The sequence below is a fragment of the Globicephala melas genome, chromosome 10 (assembly GCF_963455315.2).
Source record: "Globicephala melas chromosome 10, mGloMel1.2, whole genome shotgun sequence".
NCBI lineage: Eukaryota > Metazoa > Chordata > Mammalia > Artiodactyla > Delphinidae > Globicephala > Globicephala melas.
The window spans coordinates 41,332,789-41,355,897 of NC_083323.1; the positions used below are offsets into that span (position 1 = coordinate 41,332,789).

General features: G+C 33.9%; 1 protein-coding gene across 1 annotated transcript in view; it reads right to left on the reverse strand.

Annotated features, from left to right (window-relative positions):
* Nucleotides 1-23,109, reverse strand: part of ZDHHC17 (zinc finger DHHC-type palmitoyltransferase 17) — a 106,330-nt gene that overhangs the window by 33,143 nt on the left and 50,078 nt on the right. The window contains exons 4-8 of the mRNA XM_060305745.1: nt 22,975-23,052; nt 22,237-22,381; nt 17,113-17,177; nt 16,302-16,464; nt 8,472-8,597 (exon numbers count right to left, since the gene is read on the reverse strand). Of these exons, the coding sequence (XP_060161728.1) occupies nt 8,472-8,597; nt 16,302-16,464; nt 17,113-17,177; nt 22,237-22,381; nt 22,975-23,052 (577 nt within the window). The remainder of the gene's footprint in view (nt 1-8,471; nt 8,598-16,301; nt 16,465-17,112; nt 17,178-22,236; nt 22,382-22,974; nt 23,053-23,109) is intronic.

Below are 23,109 nucleotides of genomic sequence, written 5' to 3' on the forward strand. Positions count from 1 at the left end.
TCCCAGTCTGTAGTATGCCTTTTCATTCTAATCACAGGGTCATTCATAGAATGTAAGTTTAAAATTTTGATCCAAATCCAAATGATCAATTTTTACCTTTATGGATCATACTTTTTTGTGTCAAATCTCTTTGCCTAGCCCTAGATTTTTACAGTTTTACATTTTACATTTAAGTCTTGAACAGTTTTGAGTTAATTTTTTAATACAGTGTGAGGTTTGAGCAGAGGTTTATTTTTTTGCCTTTGCATGTCCAAATGCTCCAATATCAATTGGTGAAATGGCTGTCTTTCCTCCATTGAATTGCTTTTACACATCTGTCAAATGTCAGTGGGCATACCTCTGTGGTTCTACTTCTGGGCTCTCTATTTTGTTCCACTGATCACTTTATTCCTCCAGCAATACTACACAGTCTTGATTACTGAAGCTATATAGTAGGTCTTAAAACTGCAAAGAGTGATTCCTCTTTTTCAAAATAGTTTTAGCTATTCTAAGTCTACTGTCTTTCCATATAAATTTTGGAATAATCTTGTATATACTAATAAAAAATTTTGCTGGAATTATTTAATTACATTAAACCTGTATATTAATTTGGGGACAACTGACATATTTACTAAGTTGTCTTCCAGTTCATGAACACAGTATGTCTCTCCACTTATTTAGGTCATCCTTGATTTCCTTCATTGGCATTTAAAATGTTTCAGCATACAAGTACTTTACAACTATTTACAGAGCAACTCTCTAGGAAAATGACCTTTAGACTAGCAGAAAGGATTTTCCATAACTAAAGAAATAAAGACGGAACCACAATGAGATGGGTAGGAGGGGTGGAGACATGGTATAATCAGGGCTCACACCCCCAGGATCAGTGACCCACAAATGGAAGGAATATCACAATTGTGGAGGCCTTTCCTCTATGAGGGAGAAGGGGTCTGAGCCCCGTGTGGGACTCCTCAGTCAATGGGTCCTGCACCAGGAAGTAAAGCTCCCAGAATTCCTGGCTTTGGAAACCAGCAGCACCCATGTTCAGGAGAGCTGGAGGGCTACAGGAAACAGAGACTCTGCTCTTAAAGGACCCTGGAAAAATCTGAGATGCTCCAAGTCTCAGCACAAAGAGGCAGCAGTTAGAAGCCTGGAACAGATCCACTTGCTGATCTTGGAGAGTCCTCTGGAGAGGCAGGAGGCAAATGAGAGACCCCTGCTGATACAAAAGCTGGTAGCAGCCATTCTGGGAAACTTCTTCTACCCTAATAACACTAGGGTGGGCAAGCACCCTTTTAGAATCCTCCCTCTAGCCTATTAGTACCCAGAAACTGGCCCACCCTCCAGCTGGGTGGCACCATCTCTGAGCACTGCCCCCCCCACCATCTGGGGCCACCCAAACAGCCAATCAATCAGCATGCTATACTACATTAACAAACTGAAGAATAAAAACCATATGATTATCTCAGTAGATACATAAAAAGCTTTTGACAAAATTCAACATCCATTTATGATAAAAACTCTCAACAAAGTGGGTAAAAGGAAACATACCTCAACATAAAAAAGGCCATATATGACAAACCCACAGCTAACATCATACTCAGTGGTGAAAAGCTGAAAGCATTTCCTTTAAGATCAGGAACAACACAAGGATGCACACTCTTCTACTTTTATTCAACACAGTATTAGAAGTCCTAGCCACAGCAATGAGATAAGAAAAAGAAATAAAGGGAATCCAAATTGGAAAGGAAGAAGTAAAACTGTCACTGTTTGCAGATGACATGACACTAGATACAGAAAACCCAGAAGACACCACCAAAAAACTACTAGAACTAGTAAGTGAATTCAGTAAAGTTGCAGAATACAAAATTAATAAACTAAACTCTGTTGTAATAACAAACCATTAAAAAGAGAAATTAAGTAAACAATCCCATTTACAAGTGCATCAAAAAAAATACAATACCTAGGAATAAATCTAACCGAAGAGGTAAAAGATTTGTACTCTGAAAACTATAAGACGTTGATGAAAGAAACTGAAGACGACACAACAAATGGTAAAACATACCATTCTCAAAGACTGGAAGAATTAATATTGTTAAAATGACCACACTACCCAAGGCAATCTACAGATTCAGTGTGGTCCCTATCAAAATACCAATGACATTTTTCACAGAACTAAAACAAGTAATTCTACAATTTGTATGGAAACACGAAAGACCCTGAATAGCCAAAGCAATCTTGAGAAAGAACAAACTGAAGTATCACAATCTGTGATTTCAAACTATACTGCAAAGTTAACAGTAATCAAAACAGTATGACACTGGCACAAAAACAGACACACAGATCAATGGAACAGAATGGAGAGCCCAAAAATAAACCCATGCTTATATGATCAATTAATCTACAACAAAGGAAGCAAGAATATAAAATGAGGGGGAAAAACCCTTTTCATTAAATAGTGTTGGGAAAACTGGACAGCTACATGTAAAAGAATCACACTGGACTAGTTTCTCACATCACACACAAAAATAAACTCAAAATGGATTAAAGACTTAAATGTAAAACCTGAAACATAAAACTCCTAGAAGAAAACAGGCAGCATGCTCTTTGACATCAGTCTCAGCAATATTTTTTTGGCTCTGTCTCCTCAATCAAGGGAAACAAAACCAAAAGTAAACAAATGGGATTGCATGAAACTAAAAAGTTTTTCCACAGTAAAGGAAACTAACAACAACAACAAACCAAAAGGGCAGCTCACTGAATGGGAGAAGATATCTGCATATGATGCACCTGATAAGGGGTTAATATCCAAAATATACAAAGAACTCATATAACTCAACATCAAAAAAACAAGCAACTCAATTATAAAGTGGGCAGAGGACCCGGAATAGACATTTTTTCAAAGAAGATATACAAATAGCCAACAGACACATGAAAAAAAGATGCTCAACATCACTAATCAGGGAAATGCAAATCAAAACCAAAACAGGATACCACCTCAGACCTGTGAGAATGGCTATCATCAAAAAAGACAAGAAATAACAAATGTTGGCAAGGATGTGAAGAAAAGGGAGTCCTTGTGCACTATTGGTAGAACTGTAAATTGGTACAGGCACTCTGGAAAACAGTATGGAGGGTCTTCAAAAAATTAAAAATAGAACTGACACATGACCCGGCAATTTCACTTCTGGGTATTTACCCAAAGAAACAAAAAGACTAATTAGAAAATATATATACACCTCAATGTTCACTGCAGTATCATTTACAATAACCATGATATGGTAGCAACTTAAATGCCCATTGATAGAGATGAATAGATACAGAAAATGTGATCTATATACACAACAGAATATTACTCAGCCATAAAAAAGAATGAAATCTTGCCATTTGTGACAACATGAATGGATTGAGAGGTATTATGCTAGATGAAATAAGTCAGAGAAAGACAAATACCATATGGTCTCACTTATATGGGGAATAAACAAACAAACAAACAAACCAAAAACAGACTCAGAGATACAAAGAACAGGTGGTTGCCAGAGGGGAGGGGGTTGGGGGTGAAAGAGATGAAGGGGATTAAGAGGTACAAACCTCCAGTTATAAAATAAATAAGCCATGGGATGTAATATATAGCATAAGGAATATGGTCAATAATATTGTAATAAATTTGTATAGGGACAAACGGTTACTAGACTCAATGTGGATCATTTCATAACGTATACAAATGTGAAATCACTGTGTAGTACATCTGAAACTGACATAATATTGAACATCAACTACATTTCAATTTTAAAAAGTTATGTTTACACTATACTGTAGTCTATTAAGCATGCAATAGCATTATGTCTAAAAAATCACTGTACACACTTTAAGTAAAAAATACTTTATTGCTAAAAAATGCTAACCATCATCTGAGCCTTCATCAAGTCATAATCTTTTTGCTGGTGGAGGGTTTGAAATATTGGGAGAATTACCAAAATGTGACATGGAGATACGAAGTAAGCAAATGCTGTTGGAAAGATGGCACCAACAAGAGTTACTAGATGCAGATTGCCACAAACCTTCACTTTGCAAAAACAAACAAACAAACAAAAACAAAATATCTGTGAAATGCAATAAAATGAGGTATGCCTATAGTTTTCCTTTTTGTACTGTCTTCGCCTGCTTTTGGTATATGTCATTTCCATTCTGCTACTTGCCCATATAAGTAACTTGCCAATATTCCTGTATGTGAAGTGAGTTTCTTACAGACAGCATATAGTTGAGTCACACTTTGTAATCCACACTGCCAATATCTGTCTTTTAATTGGTATATTTAGACCATTTACAGTTACTTTAATTATTGATACGTTAGGGTTGAAATCTATAATTTTATTTTTTGTTTTTTTGTTTGTTCTGTGTCTTTGTTTCTGGTTTATTTTTCCTGACTTCTTGTGGGTTACTGAAAAGCTTTTTAGAATTTTATTTTATCTATGGTGTTTTTGAGTATATCTCTCTGAATAGCTTTTTTAGTGGGTGCTCTAAGTATTATATAAATATAACTTATCACAGTATACTGGTGTCATCATTTTACCAATTCAAGTGAGATGTGGAAACCTTACCTCCATTAATGTCCCTCTACCCTCCCCTGTTTACATTATAAATTGTCTCAAATATGTTTTCTACATACATTTAGATCCACATCAAACAGTATTATAATTTTGCTTCAACTGTCAAACATAATTTGGAAGACGTAGGATAAGAAGGAAAGTCTACTGTATTTACCCATAATTTTGCTTACCATGATCTTATGTTCCAAGGTTCTTTCTTTTATCATTTTCCTTCTGTCTAAAGAACTTCTCTTAGCCATTTTTTTAGGGCAGGTCTGCTGGCCACAAATTCTCTTACTTTTCCTTTATCTGAAAATGTGTCGACTTCTCCTTCATTGCTGAAAGATATTTTCACTGGATAAAGGATTCTGGATTGAAAGTTCTTTCCATCCAGCACGTGAAAAATGTGGCAGCTCCTTCTGCCTCTACGGTTTCTGATGAGAAATCCAGTGTTCTTGAATAGTTTTACCCCTACTGGTAAGGGGACTTCAAGATTTTTATTTTGTAGTCTTTAGTTTCCAGAAGTTTGACTATGAGTGTTTGGTTTGGATTTGAGTTTATTCTGTTTAGGGTTTGCTCCACTTTTAATCTGCAGGTCTGTCTTTTGCCAAATTTGGGGGGTTTTGGGCCATCATATGTTTGAGTACTTTTTCAGCTCCACCCACTTTTCTGCTTCTGGTACTCCAATCATATCAGTGTTAGATATTCTGTTATAACCACAGGTCCCTAAAGTTCTGTTCTGTTTTGCTTGTTTTTCTCAGTTTATTTCCTTTTGTTGTTGAAAACAGGTAATTTTTATCGTCTATCTTCAAGGTCATTGATTCTTTCCTCTGTCTCCTCTCTTCTGCTGTTGAGCTCATCCACTGACTCTTTTTTATTTTGGCTATTATAATTTTCCGTTTTAAAATTTCCATTTGGTTCTTCTTTATTCTATTTCTATAGTTCTATTTCTTCGCTGAGACTCTATTTTTCAGTTGTTTCAAGCATGTTCGTAAGTATTCACTAAAGGCTTTTTATGATGATTGTTAAATTCTTTTGTCAGATAATTCCAACATCTCTGTCATCACACTGGCATTTACTGATCCTCTTTTCATTCAGTTAGATCTTCTCGATTCTTGGTTTGATATGTGATTTTTGTTTGAAACCTAGACATTTTGGGTATTATGAGACACTGGATCTTATTTAAACCTTTTCTTTTATGTGGATTCCTCTTATGTAGGCAGGGGGAGGGAAGTGAGACACCTTCTCATTACTGGCAGGAGAGGTGAAAGTCCAGGATTCCAAGGGGGCCTTCACTGACACCTGAGGAGGGGTTTCCTCATTATGGACAGGCAAAGGTGGGACTTTCAGCTCTCCACTATACCTCTACTGGTATCTCCTTGACTGGGAGGGTTACAAGTGCCTCATTACTGTTTCCTATGTGGTCTCCACTGATAACAGCAGGGGATGGGACCTCATTAACAGCCAGTGGGGATGAAAGTCCCAAGTCTCCACTCCACCTTCCCTGATACCACCCCAGGAGAGAAGTTGGGGCACATCATTATAGCCTGGTAAGGGCGAAGTCTAGGCCTTTGCTGTTGTGAGTCAGGGTGGAGCCATGTTTTTTCTGTTGTGTTTGGCTGTAGTAGAAAGTTATTTTCTAAAAGTTTCTATCGTGCTAAATAAGCTGCCTCTCTTGTGGTCCTGTGGCTAAAAAGCAGGTTTTTGGGGAGCATTTTTTTGTCTGTCCCATTCATGATTCTGGGTTGTTGGCTTTGTCAGTTCCTCTTCTGGGAAATATGAGGCAAAAAAAGAAAATGCAGGGAACTCACCACCATGTCATTCTTTGGATCCTTAGCTCCCTACCTGCTCTGCCACCTTGTCTCCATCTTCAGTCTTCCTATATTTGTTTTGTACATAATGTCCAGGTTTTTTAGTTGCACTTGGCAGGAAGGAAGAGGGAAAAAAATATATCTACTCCATCTTCCCAGATTTATTCTCACATAATCAATAAACAACATTAAAAAGTAATACATGTGAGATTTCCACTGTTAACAAAAGGGATCGTGGGTTTCTAAATTCTGAGAAACACTGATTTAGAGATTTCCTTCTAACTCATTAATAAGCAAGTAACACTTATTTAACCATAAATCTGCCTAAAATCTTCTAATCTTAAAAATCAAACAGCTTTTAAAATAGTTTTCTAAAATCAAGACTCCTTTCATATCTGTCTACTATCACTGTCCAAAAATATCTTTTTTTTCCTTTTGGGATTACTTATTTTTAGTAAAAAGCTATTGAGTCCTGGGTGTTTTCTTGTTTAGTTTTAAATACAGAACATACTTCACACACTAGCAAACCAAGTCATGTTCATAATTTAAATTTTTCTAATGTGAGATGGAAAGAGAACAGTCTACACAAATACTTAATTACACAAAGCCCCAATCCATCATATATTTTTATCTAGTGACCTTTTTAGAATGCATAATATATTTAAAGCTACTAATGCAAAAAAACAAAACCCAAAAAACCAGGAATACGCAATTTCTGATCACAATAATATACACAAATGTTAATAAAATTGTGCTAAACTTTTAATGAGGCAATCTTTTTAAAAGAAACCATATCCAAACACATAAGCCTGATATATAGTTCATTATTGCTATAATAAATAACTTTATATATTAATAAACATCTTGAATTTACAAAGTCATTTTCATCTGACAATACATTAAAAAAATACCCTTTAGCATATTTACACTAAGCAAAATGAACATATAAAGACAATGGGATTTTCCAGAGTAATAAAAGACATTTTTACTAGTAGCCTAGTTATTATGAGAAATTAGCCACTTTTTACTCTGTTGAGCAAAACTGCTCTAAATTCTAGAGGACAGAGCAACATCAAAGTAAATAAATAACTATTTTTAATATATCTAATAGTGAAATGAAAAGTTGACATGACATGCAAAAACTGCTCCTTAGTCTCAAATATGGGACTGAAAATAGACATGTTTATAAACTATAAATTCTTCTGAAGTCTAAGTAATGGACCAGTGAACTTTTCAGCTCATTAAGGAAGTCTGAACTCCTACAAATAAATGAGACATGTTTTCAATTCTATTTCCCTTTACCCAAAACTTATTTTGTTCCAGTAACAGATATATCAACGTTAACTTTATACAAACAGTATTACCACTAGAGCAGCCTAAATAGGACATATATGATATCTAAGGGTTAATGCCATTCAAGTTGTGATTACTGACAAGTTAGCAAATACCCTGTCAATTATTTTGGTATACAAAAAAACTGTCAGCTAATTTTTCCTTTTAAGGAAATAAATTTTTAAGAAATACAGACCCGCCTTTCAGGAAAATGTTCTTAGTTTTGAAATCATACAATTAGGCAACTGAGCCAATAGTCATACAGTTAAAAACTGAAGGTTTTATGGAAGATCTAAAATGAACTTTCTAAAAAGAAGTGAATAATATGTTTCTCCCTCTCTAATAAAAGTTATGACATATTATAAAAGAATGAAAAGCTTAAATTAACTATAGCTAGAGTTGTGAGTAGTTTTTAAAAAGATATATATATATATTAGGACTAAGATTTTTCACAATTTATTACTACACTAAAAAATACACTTAAACAGGAAAAACTTTTATTATCTCTCCATTACTTAACAAAGGCCAGCTGAATTAATGCATTAAAGCTTATGTTAGTAGCCTATGGAAATCTAAACAATTTCACATATACCATCTTTCTTAAACTTTGGTATCTACATTTATTTACTTGGGTGAAATAATGTTTTAAAAATTACACTGGCCAATGCTAAGATTAAAGGCTGTAAATGTAAATACTCATGCTAAGAAAATATGCTTATGAATCTTACTATATATTGAAAATCTGCAGTCATGAATTTACCTTATCAGCTTTCAACTTTCTAAGGAAAGATGGATTGTCATATCCCTTTGCTTGCCTTGCCTCTTGCAAATGGTTGATCATCCACACATTTTTTCTCTGCTTTGCCAAATCAAGTGCTGATTCACCCTGATAATATAAGCAGAAGAAATTCACGTTAAAAAAAATGAAAGGAAAAGCAGAATATTTTTGTTACGAACTTTTAAAGCACTTCCACAAAAATAAATTGACTGCAGTATTAGTTCATTAACATTGTTTTTACATTTGGCAAAGTCAATTACTAAAAGACTCTAAATCATATATTACTTATACCTTCCCATTCAAGGTACAATCAGAAAATGTATCTATACCTCTTATTCTAGATTCTATATTTGCTTGCATTTTAACTTAGAGAGTAATCAAAAAGTAGGTATTTTAGCACCTGCTGGATCAGAGGCTACCATTAAGTTTATCCAGTTATTTCATATTCTTTAAGGGTTTCATTAGTAATAGTTACTGCTACAAACCATCCTGCTGTAATACCAAACTGCCAGAAATCTCTCAGTTTAATTTCAGTGATGAACGAAGTCTGAAGAAAAGAACAGGGAAGAAAAAGAAAAGTCAACTTCCACTTCTACTGTTATATTGGTATTCTTGATCATGTTAAATTCATTCACCCATCCAGAAATTTCCAAAGAGAACACGGGTAGTAACAAAAAATGGTTAATCTTACATTATAGACTTGTAGCTCCCTTTAACTGCAAGAAAAAGAATTCCAAAGAGTATAACAGAACTAAAATGTTTTAAAGGCAGTAAGAAACAAGAAATGAGTGTCCCCAATTCTAGATCTATGCTTCTTTTTGCCTTTATTAATTTAAAATCTTATTTCTCCTTTTGCAAGTTAGATACCTACATTTTTATTCTATTTAATATTCTCCACTCTTTATATCCTTCCTTAAACAGAAAAGTAAAATTAATAATTTTGTTTACCAAAATTTCAAGAATTATGGATGAATATTCAAAATTACTTTAAAAAAAGAAAAAAAATGTTAAAATTTTATTTTAAAAAACTGGATGAAAATAAAGAAATAAGGAGCCTTGGGTTCCTTACTTATGAGGGATAATTATTAATCAAGTATGGAGTACAATTTAATTTTAAAAAAAAACACTGAAAAATAAAAAGAACCAAACAACAAAATAAACACACCACTACCACCAAGAGCAACAACAATAACAACACAACAATAAAAACAAAAAGCCTAACCAATCCTTTAATAAAAAGATCAATAGTATTTAATAAGAAATGGGCTAATCTAGGTGGGTCTTCCACAAATAGGGATATTTGTTTTAAGATATCTCCTTACCTATTCCAAAATTCTATGTCACCTAGGTTGTCAGAACCAGCTAATTAATCCAAACTAAAAGATTACCTGAATAAAAGCAATCCCTTGGGTAACAACTCCCAGAGAATATCCTGCAGTTGCCTCGGTCCAGCTGAGCATCCCTTCCACTAGAGGGCCATGTGACACCTAAGGATTGCCTAGATAAAAAGATGGAGGGAGCTTTAAGCAATCTTTCAACTACTCCTCTAGTCATCTGACTACTTTTATACAGTTCTTTTATTCAGCTGGTAAAATAAACAAGCAATTAATTTAAAGAATTATACTAAAACCAGGGTTCCAAGTCAAGTCTATATTTAAACACTCCATGTGTCAGCCAAAATAGTAAATTATAATAACAACAGCAGTAATAACAAGAATCATGGAGTATTTATAGACTATGTAACTAACTGGTAATAAAAGAAATTCTTCAGGGGTTTGGTGTGATGAACATTACGGAACGTGGCAGGTGGAAGATCACTTTTTGCCTAAGTGAGGTGGAAATTCATTATTAAAACTAAGGAAAATTATTCCTTGGAGACCATCTAGGTGGGGTACTTAAGAGATATTTTCTGAAAATAGTTTCTTACCTCTTTTCAAGAAACCATATAAGCGTTTTTCAATATATTAATTAACAAAGCTCAGTAATTTTATATTTTGCACAAGCTAAAAGTTACGTCCTTTGATAACTTTAGAAAGAAGAATCATAAATGCGTAGGCAGCACTCGGATTAACTGCCCTCCCCAAACTCAGTTCATCTAAACTTATCAACCAAAAGCATGTGCAAGGGGGTGAAATATTCTTTAAATTCACAAATGAGATGCTACCATGAAAAGGGATTACTGCATAGGTCATTTTTCTTAAAGTCTTAGTATCCCAAATCACTCCCCCTCCTCACTGTTATTACTTCAGAAGATATGAATTTATTCTATGTAACCAGTATCTGGGGCCATGGTTTTTGAACTAATTTAAGTCATGTCTGATGAAAAGCCATTGACTCTCTCCCCAGAAAAGTGCTGATACTTTATTTATAACAATTTCAGAAGTCCATGGACCCACCCCCTAACCAAAATCCACTGCTGGGTCCCAGATTAAGAACCTCTAATCAAGGGTTTATGGCCATTCCTAATCCTTCTAAGGATCAAAGTAGTCATTTTAAAGTCACCTATCATTTAATATTTATTGTCTGTAAGATAAGTGCTTATTTTGATAAAATAATCATTTGTTTATATATTAAAAGAATTGAATCCCTTACTCAAATAACTAATTTACAAGGATATCAAGACAGATTTCTAAGAAACTTAAGCTTAATTTTATTTAGGAAATAGCTATTTTAGAAGAAATAGGGCCAATTAATAAATATTATAACTAAATATAATTTTTCATATTCTTTAAAGAATGTAACTTTTACTAGCTATTAAAGCCATATCCAGATTTACAGGCTCCATCTTGGTACAATTTATGGTTATCAACCAGATTTTCTTCCTCAAGACTTAAAATGAAAAATGGAAAAATACACAGCTATGAATCGACTTTATCAAATTCTAGGACAAAAAATCTAGGTTGGTTGTTTTTTATTTATTTATGAATTTTTCACTTTCAAAATTAAGTTTACTTAATTAGCTTGACATTCCACATAGCTAAAACGCACCACCTCAAATTATATATGACTAAAACAGAACCAATTTCTATTGCCTTCACTCCCAAAAAAGTCTGTTTCCTTCCATCTTCACTACTTCAATACATATCACAAGACACTCAGTTATTCAAACCAAAACCTAAGTCATCGATGTTTTTTTCTTTCACCTTCATTTCTAATCTACCTTTTCTTTTCTACTCTAAACTATCATTTCCAAATCCATTCATTTCACTCCATCACTACTTCTACAATCATAGGCTAAACTAACATCATCACTTGCCTGATTTATTATGAGAGCCTAACTGATCTTCATCTATCCCTTCCATTTTCTTTTCTTTTTTTTTTTTTTTTTGCGGTACACGGGCCTCTCACTGTTGTGGCCTCTCCCGTTGTGGAGCACAGGCTCCGGACGCGCAGGCTCTGCGGCCACGGCTCACGGCCCCAGCCGATCTGCGGCATGTGGGATCTTCCCGGACTGGGGCACAAACCCGTGTCCCCTGCATCGGCAGGCAGACTCTCAACCACTGCGCCACCAGGGAAGCCCCTTTCCATTTTCTTAATTCTTCAATACATTCTTCAAATACCAAAGTAATTTTTAAAAAAATATTAAAAACACAAAGATTATATAACCATTCTACATAAATCCTTCCAACTATTTCTCATGACTGAGAATACAATTAAAGTTCCTTATCATGGCCTTGTACCTGTCTCTCTCTCTCAGTGTCTCACTGCTTGGTCAAAGCTGTCATTTCTACACCTCTAACATGGTAAGCTTATTCCTGGCCTTGGGCTTTGCATGTGTAGGTTCCTCTACATCAGGGGTCCCCAACCCCCGGACCAGTACTGGTCTGTGGCCTGTTAGGAACCGGGCCGCACAGCAGGTAGTGAGCGGCAGGCAAGCGAGTCAAGTTTCATCTGTATTTACAGCCGCTCTCCATCGCTTGCATTACCGCCTGAGCTCCGCCTCCTCTCAGCATTATGGTGAGCTGTAGAATTATTTCATTATATATTACAATGTAATAATAATAAAAATAAAGTGCACAATAAACATAATGCGCTTGAATTACATTTATTGCCCCCCACCCCAGTCCGTGGAAAAATTGTCTTCCACAAAACTGTTCGCTGGTGCCAAAAAGGTTGGGGACCACTGTTCTATGTGGAAAGGTTTTTCCCATGTATCTTTGCATAACTGATCCCTTATCAGACAAGTCTGAAAGCAAATGTCATCTCAGAGGTATTCACAAATCACTCTCACCTGATGTGGCCCCCTTACCCCTCGTCATGACCACTTTTGCCTATGTGCATGTGTTTTTAATTTATTTATTGTCCATTTCCTCAATACAGTATAAGTTCTGAGAGAATAAGGACTTCATCTATCTTAAACACTGACTCCCCAGCATTAAACAAATATCTGTTGAATGAATGAATGGTTTCCACTAGAAGGTGATGACTAGACTTCAGTATATTAGGAATCAGCCAGATTCCAGTAGCAAAGGTATTTGATACTTATTTCGTCCTTTTAATTACATTAAAAGTACATTTTTAAACAAAAATCTACTTTTACACCAGTGTGGTTAAAAAAGATTATTTTTACTCTGAAAGTATAAATGTTCCCTGAGCAACTGAAGCAACTCCTTTAGACTTTATTTCCTTTAAAAACAATGTCACTCTAAATAAGTCAAACAGAGAAAAACAAATACCATATGATATCACTTATATGTGGGATCAAAAAAAAAATAAACAAACAACAACAACAACAAAACTCGAGCTCATAAATACAGAGAACAGATTGGTGATTGCCAGAGGTAGGCAGTGCACTGTGGGGAGTGAGGAAGATTAGTGAAGGGGGTCAAAGGTACAAACTTCCAGTTCTAAAAGAAATAAGTCACGAGGATGTAATGTACATAATGGCAACTATAGTTAATAGTTCTAAAAGAAATAAGTCACGAGGATGTAATGTACATAATGGCAACTATAGTTAATAATACTATAGTGCAGGTACTTCCCTGGTGGTCCAGTGGGTAAGACTCCATGCTCCCAATGCAGGGGGCCCTGGTTCAATCCCTGGTTGGGAAACTAAATGCCGCATGCATGCCGTAACTAGGAGTTCGCATGCCGCAATTAAGAGTCCGCATGCTGCAACTAAGAGTCCTCATGCCGCAACTAAGAAGCCTGCATGCTGCAACTAAGAGAGTCCGCATGCCGCAACTAAGAGGGTCTGTATGCCGCAATAAAGATCCTGCATGCCGTAACTAAGACCCGGTGCAGCCAAAATTTTTAAAAAATATTAAAAAAATAATACTATAGTGCATATTCAGAAGTTGCTAAGAGCAAAGCTTGAGGGTTTGCATCACAAGAAAAAAGAAAATTTTGTGACTGTGTATGATGATGGATGTTGACTAGACTTGTTGGTCATTTTGCAATGTGTACAGATGTCAAATCATTATGTTGTACACCTGAAAGTTGTATCATGTTATATACCAATTATACCTCATAAAAAGTTAAAAAAAAATGTTACTCCAGAGCTAGCAAGGAATTATATTTAAAATAACTCCTTTTTGTTAATGGCCAACCTTGATGATACAGTCAGATAAAATTAAAACATTAATAAAAAGAAAGTTAACAAAAAAAATAGATGTATTTCAGTAAAAGTTCTATAGGTACAATAATTAGCTCAATTATTTGACACGATAGACTCTGGAAGGTCGTCACATGAACTGTACTAGTTAAGGAAGCTGCATTCCAGTTTATCCCATCTTGGTACCAAATAATTCATGTGCTGAGCCTATAAAACATTAAAAATACAAGGTTTGAACCATTTAAATCAGTTCAACTATCTCCATTCTTACCATTACCTTTCTGTTGAAATTCATTATAGATTATTTCTTTTACTAAGACTAATCAAAAGTTTATATAATGGTTAATGTGGAGTACAAGTTGAAAAGACATTAAACTTACAAACCACACCTCAAATACTTAAAGTTCATGAATGAAGAGAAGTTATCTAAAATTTTATATGGTAAGAAAAGATATTTTTAAATGCTCTGAAAATATACACTACTAGTGTATATTTGAAACTACTACTAGTTTCAAATTCCAAAACTGTGCAGTCATCTTGTCATAATTCTTTGGTACAAATGTAATTTCAATATATTTATATGACTTTTGGCAAACTCTATGGAGACTCACTATTTGCTGTAGTGAAAATTGGTTCTATTTTTTCAAAAATATAACACTAAATACTAGAAATGTATTCCTGGGGCATGACTCACTTTAGGAATGGCTATCTAGTAGCTAAGAGATGAAAAAATAACACTCTAAAGCAATTCAGATAATAAAACATAAGGTCATCTCATTAATTTTTTTCTCATGGGGATATTGGTCAGGTTTAGTCAAACTCCTCCTTTCTTATACTTTAGGCCTTGGGGTCAGCCTAATTTACCAATCACAGTGTTATGAACTTTTCAGAACTTCCTATTTAAAAATGTTTGGAAAAGCAAAAATTTCTCTCTATGATTTCAGAAGCGGCAGAGAGTTATGCTAGCATAGTCATGAAAACTAGCTTAGAGTTAAAGCTCAAGACTACACAAATCTTCAGTCAGTCAACAAATACTTAGAGCGCCCATCACACGTCAGGCACTATGGTAAGTTGACTTTCCTCTTTCCATACATTTACTAGCAGATACTAGACCATTCTGATCACTTTGGGTAAAAACACGAAGACTTGAAATTTTAAAAAAAGAAAATACATGGTTTTCTCAATTTCTTACAGTTTCCAATAAGATATTTGATATTTACTTTTAACTAATTAGACTCATTTATAAAAATTGGTTATAATCGTAAATAAATTTAAACTATTTTATTTTAGTAATTTAACCTTCTCTTCTTAGAGTAATCAGATAGAGGAAGAACTATTCATTGCAACATAAAAAGATGCCCTGATCCAGCAGGAGATAACCTACTTTTTGATTGGCATTTTAGATTATTATATGACTCGAACTCCTTTCATATTTAATTAGCACATATTCCTTACAAATTTAAGAAGTATGACTCAGAAAATACTACGGTCTATAGTCAAAATGAAAGAAAATTTGTCAATGGGCACAAAGATATTTATGAATGCACATTATTAAAAGATGATGTTTAAAACTTTAAAGTCATTTCACAGAAAGAGTCTGTTGCTGAAGACATGGTGGATTCTGAAGCTTTAAAAATGAGAATGGTTAACCAAAATTTAAGACTACCAATAGCATTTTCTTGCAGGTATTCATAAAATATTTATAAATTCCTAAATGCTCAGAGTGTAAATGTTAATTGTGCTTTGCTCTTAGATAATTTTGTATAATTTTTTGGTATATTTTTCCTGGATAGTCCAGCATTTGGGGGAGAGGAGTTCTCCTATAAACATCATGAAGGTGATTATCAAATTTAAAGGTCTTGAACTTTAAAAAAATGAGACAATCAATGACCAAGTCAAAAAATTACTAAAAGTTATTATGCATACTTGTGATATAAACTTGTGCTTCTCTGAAATGATCTTCTTAAAGAAACCAGAAAACTATTCAGCTATAAAAACAGATTATGTAATTTAATTTCCAAAAGTCAATAAGAATTCACTAATGAAAGGGCCACCAAAATCTGAAAATTACTCCAATACTAAAAAGACGAAAGTAAATAAACCAGTCTTTCAAAACGAATTCTTGCATGGAAGGGTTGAGCTTAAATGAGAAGTTTCTTCCATCTCTGAAAGTCTCTTAAAAAACCTATATTTTATTAAGGCATTCGCATCTTGGTAACCACATTTCACAAAGCACAATCAATACAGGCTAGTTTTACCTTGATATTCTGGGCATCGACATTAGCTCCAGCTTCCAGAAGAAGACTAATGACTGTGGTATTCCCTGCTAGTACTGCCCAATGCAGAGCAGTGTTTTTGTGATACTTGTCACCAAGGTTAACTGAAACATTGAATGTTAAAAGCAATCTAGTTGGATCCACACTGAAAAGGAAAAAAAAACACAACAACAACAACAACCCTAATTTCAATTATAGAAATCATTACAGATACTAAACTGATTGTGGTTGCATTCCATCTTGGAACACTTCTATTCTAACCTATTTTCAACAATTTTATAATGAGTAATGAGACAACATTCTTAATATGAAGTGTTAAATACATGCAACACCATATAACCTAAACTACTTCGAAGAGAGAGCACACTTCGTCCTGACATTTATTATTTTTCACCTAGGGATTAATGTCATTAATATCTATATAATTAAACAATTAAAAATTTAAATCTAGATTGCTCCAAAAATGATTTAAGGCAACTTACTAATTAGTATGTTAAAGTTGCCAATATGCAAATCACATAAAAATGAGTCACTTTTTAAAAAGAAGGTAACGTCTTCCATTCTTGGAAATTGTTAAAAGAAGAATACCTTAAGGATACTACAATTACCAACATAAAGGTAAACACAGAAACTCAAAACATCCAAAAAGGTAATTTATGTTATATACTATGTACTCATTATAAGAATTTTAAATATTAGTGAGTATAACATTAATTGCTTTTTCTCATCACTTATTTTACATTTTATTATGCTGAAAGTTATCTGAATAAGTATTTTATAAATGGTTACATACCTATGTGTTCTATAAGCTGCCCACATTAAAGGCGTCATCCCATTCTGATCCATCATATCTACATCCTGATAGAGTAAAAAGAAAGTCAGACAGTAAAAACTTTTAAGTTCCTGCCAAATTTACTGAGAAAAATATAATTTACACATCACAGGAGAAGCCAGCGTAATAACAGTATTCAATCGAGGGTGATTTATGAAACTTTTTCTTTCTTAACTTTAAAATAAAACTATTATCACTGAATATTTTAATTAATGTGGATATAAGTATCTAATTGACATATATTAAGTATATATTCAATATTTAATTAACTTCTATTTCTCGTTTTCCCTTTTAAGAAGCTTCACTCAGCCTTTCAATGTTTTCATTTAAAGATCTTAACATACTCTTGATCTTTCACCCACAAAGGATCGATTAAATAAATGACTTATGTCTCTGAAAAACTTATTTATACTAATTCATGATAGGAGGGAATAATAAAACCCTGCTTATTCCTAGGCATTTTAAAACAAAGAATAAATTCAATAAACTTCAACAGATTCAAAAAAGTTTGTTTGCTTTTTATCACTATCACTACACATAAATATTTTTAGAATTAACTAATTCTACAAAGTTTGTGGTGAAAAAGCAAGGTAATAAAGCAATCCTGTCTTACTCCCCACGATTTTCACTTTTTTTAGCTCATTATTTTGGTCTTTACCTCCACATGTTTAAAATATGATACCTGAATTGCTACTTTTTGATTTTTCAGTTTTAGGCATTACCCTAAATATGCATATTTTCCATATCCTCAATATGTAAAATAGCAAATTCTCTCTTTCTTCTCACTGCCCCATCACAAATATGCACCTTTCCTATTCTTTCCTCTGAAAAGATCTACTGTAATTCTGGTTCTATAAATATTTGATATTTACATTACTATAAATATATATGAATACTATTCCCAACAAAGTATGTAGTAAACTATGATTACTTTCCTCTCCTACCCAACTTTTTTGCTTTCCTTGGTACTGCATTTTTTCTCCCTTTTGCTTAGTTTTCTTTTTCTTTCTTTTTAGCAAATTAGAATTAAAACTACTACCTGTTCAACCAAAACTCTTCTCAAGTTATCTAAATCTCCTTTCAAGACAGGCTGATGTATCAGGGATTCTATCAGTTTCACTTGCCTAAAATTCCTTCTCCTGATCCACTCCAATCTGCCTGAGGCACCTGTCTCATTAACTAGAAGAGGACTTCTTTGAAGACAGAAATTATTTTAAATTCATCTTTGTATTCTCAGTGCCCAGAAGAGTAGATAATCAAAAAACATTTGTTAAATGAAAAGACATGTTTATCTATCTACTCTTCCAGACTTCGGAAAGGCATGGGCTTTAGAATAAGACAGACATGATTTTGAATTCCTAGCTCTACCACTTAGTAACTATATACCTGGCAAAATTACATTAATTCTCTGAAACTCAGCTTTCCCACCTACAAATGTGAATACAAATAATGGCTTCATAAGACCCCTGTGAGGATTAAATGGAATAATGTGTGTAAAGCAAACTAATTCCATAGCCTGGAACACAACAGACATTCAATAAATATTAAGTTTCCTCTTCTTCCCTTCCCCATCTCCCATTCCTGGATTACATTAAACCAGCAGATCTTATCCAAGTTATGTTATCCAATTTACCAGTCAGTGGAGAGAGGACAGAGTTATAGTGAGTACACTATAAAACACTTCATAACTCTGTGTAGCAGTTCTCTGTAAGCTACTATTACTGATGGGAGTATGTCTCAAATATCCAAATGTACTGAGGCAGAAAAAATGCTGAGAACCACCACATTGACAAGTGACAACACATATCCTTGGACATCATCAGTTTTAGTCTCTTTCATGAAAACTGTAGTCAAATGTTATGCCTTATCACTACACATCTATTTCTAAATTTATTTTACGTGTTGTTGGGAACATCTCATGTAACCTCACTCAATAGTTACATTATACATGTTGATTTTTTTCCACTAAAAATCTTAAAAAAAAATCTTCTCTGAAGAAATGACATACTTCCTTGTTTCTTAGACGAGAGTTAAGTTCTGTCACTTATTTTACTTCCTTCACTGCCCTGGTTTGAAGAAAGCTCAACTAAATTTGATGTCCAATTAAAGCAAACATGTAAATTCTTATATTTAAGTTTCTTCTTCCTTTTTAGTTGTAAGTCTTTTCATATCCTTTTTAAAAAGTGACAGTATTTAAAATATTAATAAGTAAAATAAAAAATGTAAAATTATGCCACATCTGTAGAGTACTAAAAGAAAAATGAAATTCAACCTTTTCTTTCTTTGGGTCGGGATTTAAAACTTGGTACTTCTTTTCCAAGTTCAGCCTGGACGTATGAGTATTCTCTATTAGGAAGAATTAACAAGCCCAGATCAAAAGGTTATGGTAATTCCATGATCAACAGGGCTCCATTACTTAGCATTTTCCCCTTTTTTTCCCTGAAAATCATCCAAAAGAATTGGTAGTGAGCACTGAATATATTTAACAGTATAACTAACATGAAACAATTGTGAAGAATAGAATGACAAACTGAATGGAAATGTCACAAGCCCTAAGAATGTAAATTTGATAAAATTAACCAAAAATGGGGGGGAAATGGAAAAAGGCTGAAAAGAAAGTATAATGAGTACCTAATCTGTAATAGCTATGAGCCAAAGGATATTATTTAAAGCTGAAAAATCAAGTAATAGAAATTTATCAGAACAAGTTAACACTAAGAAAAACAGTATAATTGACTAATGTCAATGTAAGACAGGGAAGAGAACGAAGAAATTAGAAATATACTAATTTTATTACTGCTTATAATTGGGAACTAATCAGAACTAATAAAAATTGAGCAAACATCTGATTAAAGTGAGGGAGAAAAAGAGAACTGTGTGACTGAGGAAAGAATTACCAAGCAGAAGAAAAGAGCAAGCACAAAGGCCCTAAGACAGAAGCTTATCAGAGCTGTTCAACGAACAGCAAGAAGACGGGTGTGGTTAAAGCAGTAGTGAGGGGGAGATGACAGAAGATGAAATCAGAGGTATCCAGGGCTAGACCACACATGGTTCAATAGGCCAGAGAAGGACTTTGGTATCCATTTCAAGTATAATGTAATGCACATTAGAGCGGTTTTCTTTTACAATATTTTAGCATATAGATTGAAAAACAGTCTGGAAAAATATAAACTAAACTGTTAAAGGAAGTGATCTCAGTGGGGAGAGGAGGTAAAGGAAGAGGTGGGATTTCATTCTCTAAGTCATACTCTTCTATTATGTTTGAATATTTTACAGTAAGTATGTGTTACTTTTCTAAGCAGAAAAAAAAACTCTTACTCATGAAAAAGAAAACTACTTGTCAGACATTTATTAACATTATCATGCATTTACTGCACAAGCGGTACTGTGACAAAAATCTCTGCCCTTGAAGAATTTTATAGCCTACATACTATGTCAGAGTTAAAATGATTACTGAAACATCCAAACTCCAAAATCAATAAGCTAACAAAAATAGTGAAAACTTTACACCACTTTTCCTACCCAGTTAAAAACTGGAAGGAAAAAAGTGAACATGTATTGTAGACTTATATCTGTAATACAGAAGGCCACTGAAGACAATGCCACGTGCAACAGCGCCATCTACTGCTTCAACTGCCAGCCTAGAAGGAACCGTAGGAGAACAAAGATGATCCCTTGTGGTAGCTGGTCTCCAAAGATGGCCCCTAATAAACCTCCCTTCCCAGTATTCACGCCCTTGTGCTCCCTCAATGAACATGCGCTGGCACTGTTACTTGCTTTAACTGACAGAATGGAGCAGAAATGCTGTTATGCCAGTTCAAAACGTCAGACAGCTTCTGCTCTTGCTCTTTTGGGCACTCTGAGCCACCATGTAGGAAGTCTGGCTTCCCTGCTAGAGAGACCACATGGAGGGGTATCTTGGAGAAGAAATTCTAAGACTGCATGGGGAAAAAGAGAGAGGCCTAGCTGTCAACTGAGCCCAGCCTTTTAGCCATTCCTATCAAGATATAAGGTATGCAAGTGAGCCATCCTCCAGCCCAGTTGAGCCCCCAGACGACTGCAGCCCCCTGCCATTATCACAAGAGGAACCACCCAGCCAAGCCCAGTCAACCCACAGAATTGTGAAATACAATGGTTGGTTGTGTTCTAAAGCCATTATATTTAGGGGGTAGTCTGTTTACACAGTAATGGATAATAAACTCCCCCTTCCAGCAATTAATTTAACCAGTCTATGCCTCTTTTCCTTAGCAATAGTGTACAACACACAACTGTCACTGACTGTCACTGCCAACAGCAAATACCTTAAAGGATTCATAAAATAAATACTATTCAAATTCTAAATCTAATATTTTAAATTGAAATAACAAATATATGTTAATAGCACTGAATTAAAATCATTTGTCTTTCTCTTATGATAAGTTCCTTAGCTATAAAACTAATGTTTAAGTACAATGAGAGAAAACTCATGAAAGAAAAACTGAGTGACATTACTTTTAACAAAATACATGTTATTGAAACAAATGAAAATCATGGTACACAGAAACTGATAATATTTAATATGATTATAGTCACTACATATTCAGTAGAAATCAGGAAGAATCACTTAAATCATGAGAATTTTTCTGACATGTAAGAAGCAGTATCTTATATAGCAGAAACAGAGAAAATGACTTAAGGAATGTATCCCCCTTGAGAGGGACTTAATACAGAAAATAACCAGTAATATGTTCAAAAAAGTTTAAATGAATTCAGATGATATATTCAAAAGATGTAATTAAGGGAAAAAAATAGATACTTAAAATTTCTCCCTTACTTTCTGGAATTCATCTCTGTCACTACTGGAAATTAAAAAAACCCACCTTAATGGATCATTATCTAGATCATAACTGGTTTTCATATTTTTATGTTAACTACATTAAACAGCTCAATATCAAACTAACTATATATTTATTTATTCTCCTCATCCATCAGAAAGTACTATTTAAATATCACTAGACTGTTACACTTGTTAACACCAATAATATTAGGTATTTAAACCATGAAGAACGTTTGGTTAAAATCTACCCCATTGTGACTTTTTTTTACCTGTCCTTTTGCTATGAGATAAGCAACAATTGAGGTATGTCCAAACTGGGCAGCCAGATGAATACAGCTACATCCTTCTCCGTCAATTAATGAAGGATCTGCACCATATTTCATTAGTTGCACGACCATAGATAGATGGCCTTGTCTAAAACGTAAAAGAATAAACACTTAAATATATAAAGTTATTTCAAACAAGAAACTCTGGAAAGATCTTTTTTTAAAAAATAGGGTAATGGTGGAAAAGATTACACAAATCTTATTTTATGTTATTTTAAAATAGGTATATGTCAAGACACATTTAGGATTTTATGTTCTTAAGTCTTAACTGGTATAAACGGTTTTTGAAAATTTATAGACACTCATAACTTCTTTAAATATGTAATAAATAGTTACTATATTCTATTAATCCTATTCCAATATGACCTTAATTGTCCCATGAACTAGATACTTCTTTCACTGTAAACATATGTAGGCTGCAAAAGTATTCCAAAGTTTAACACCATCTTATAATTAACTGGATTAATATCAGCATGGTTAATTCCTTAAGGACACTTTGGACAATAAACTTTGCTTCCAATGCAGGTAACACTGGACAGCAATACATTAGCACATTATTGATATTAATTACTGGCATAACAAGTTCTCCCATTCACTTCCTCATATTCTTTTTAAAGCTACTTAGTTATAGATTGCTAAAGGAACCAAAGGGGAAAAAAAAATCCAGAATTAAATTTAAACCTTGTGGCCCAGTGCAATGGAGTTGAATTTAGGTCTCCTCCAAGTTGATCCACAATAGCACCTTTCGAAATATAGTATCTATAAGACAAAATTTTAAATAATTAAGACAACTTTCATTTTCAATTTTAAGAAACT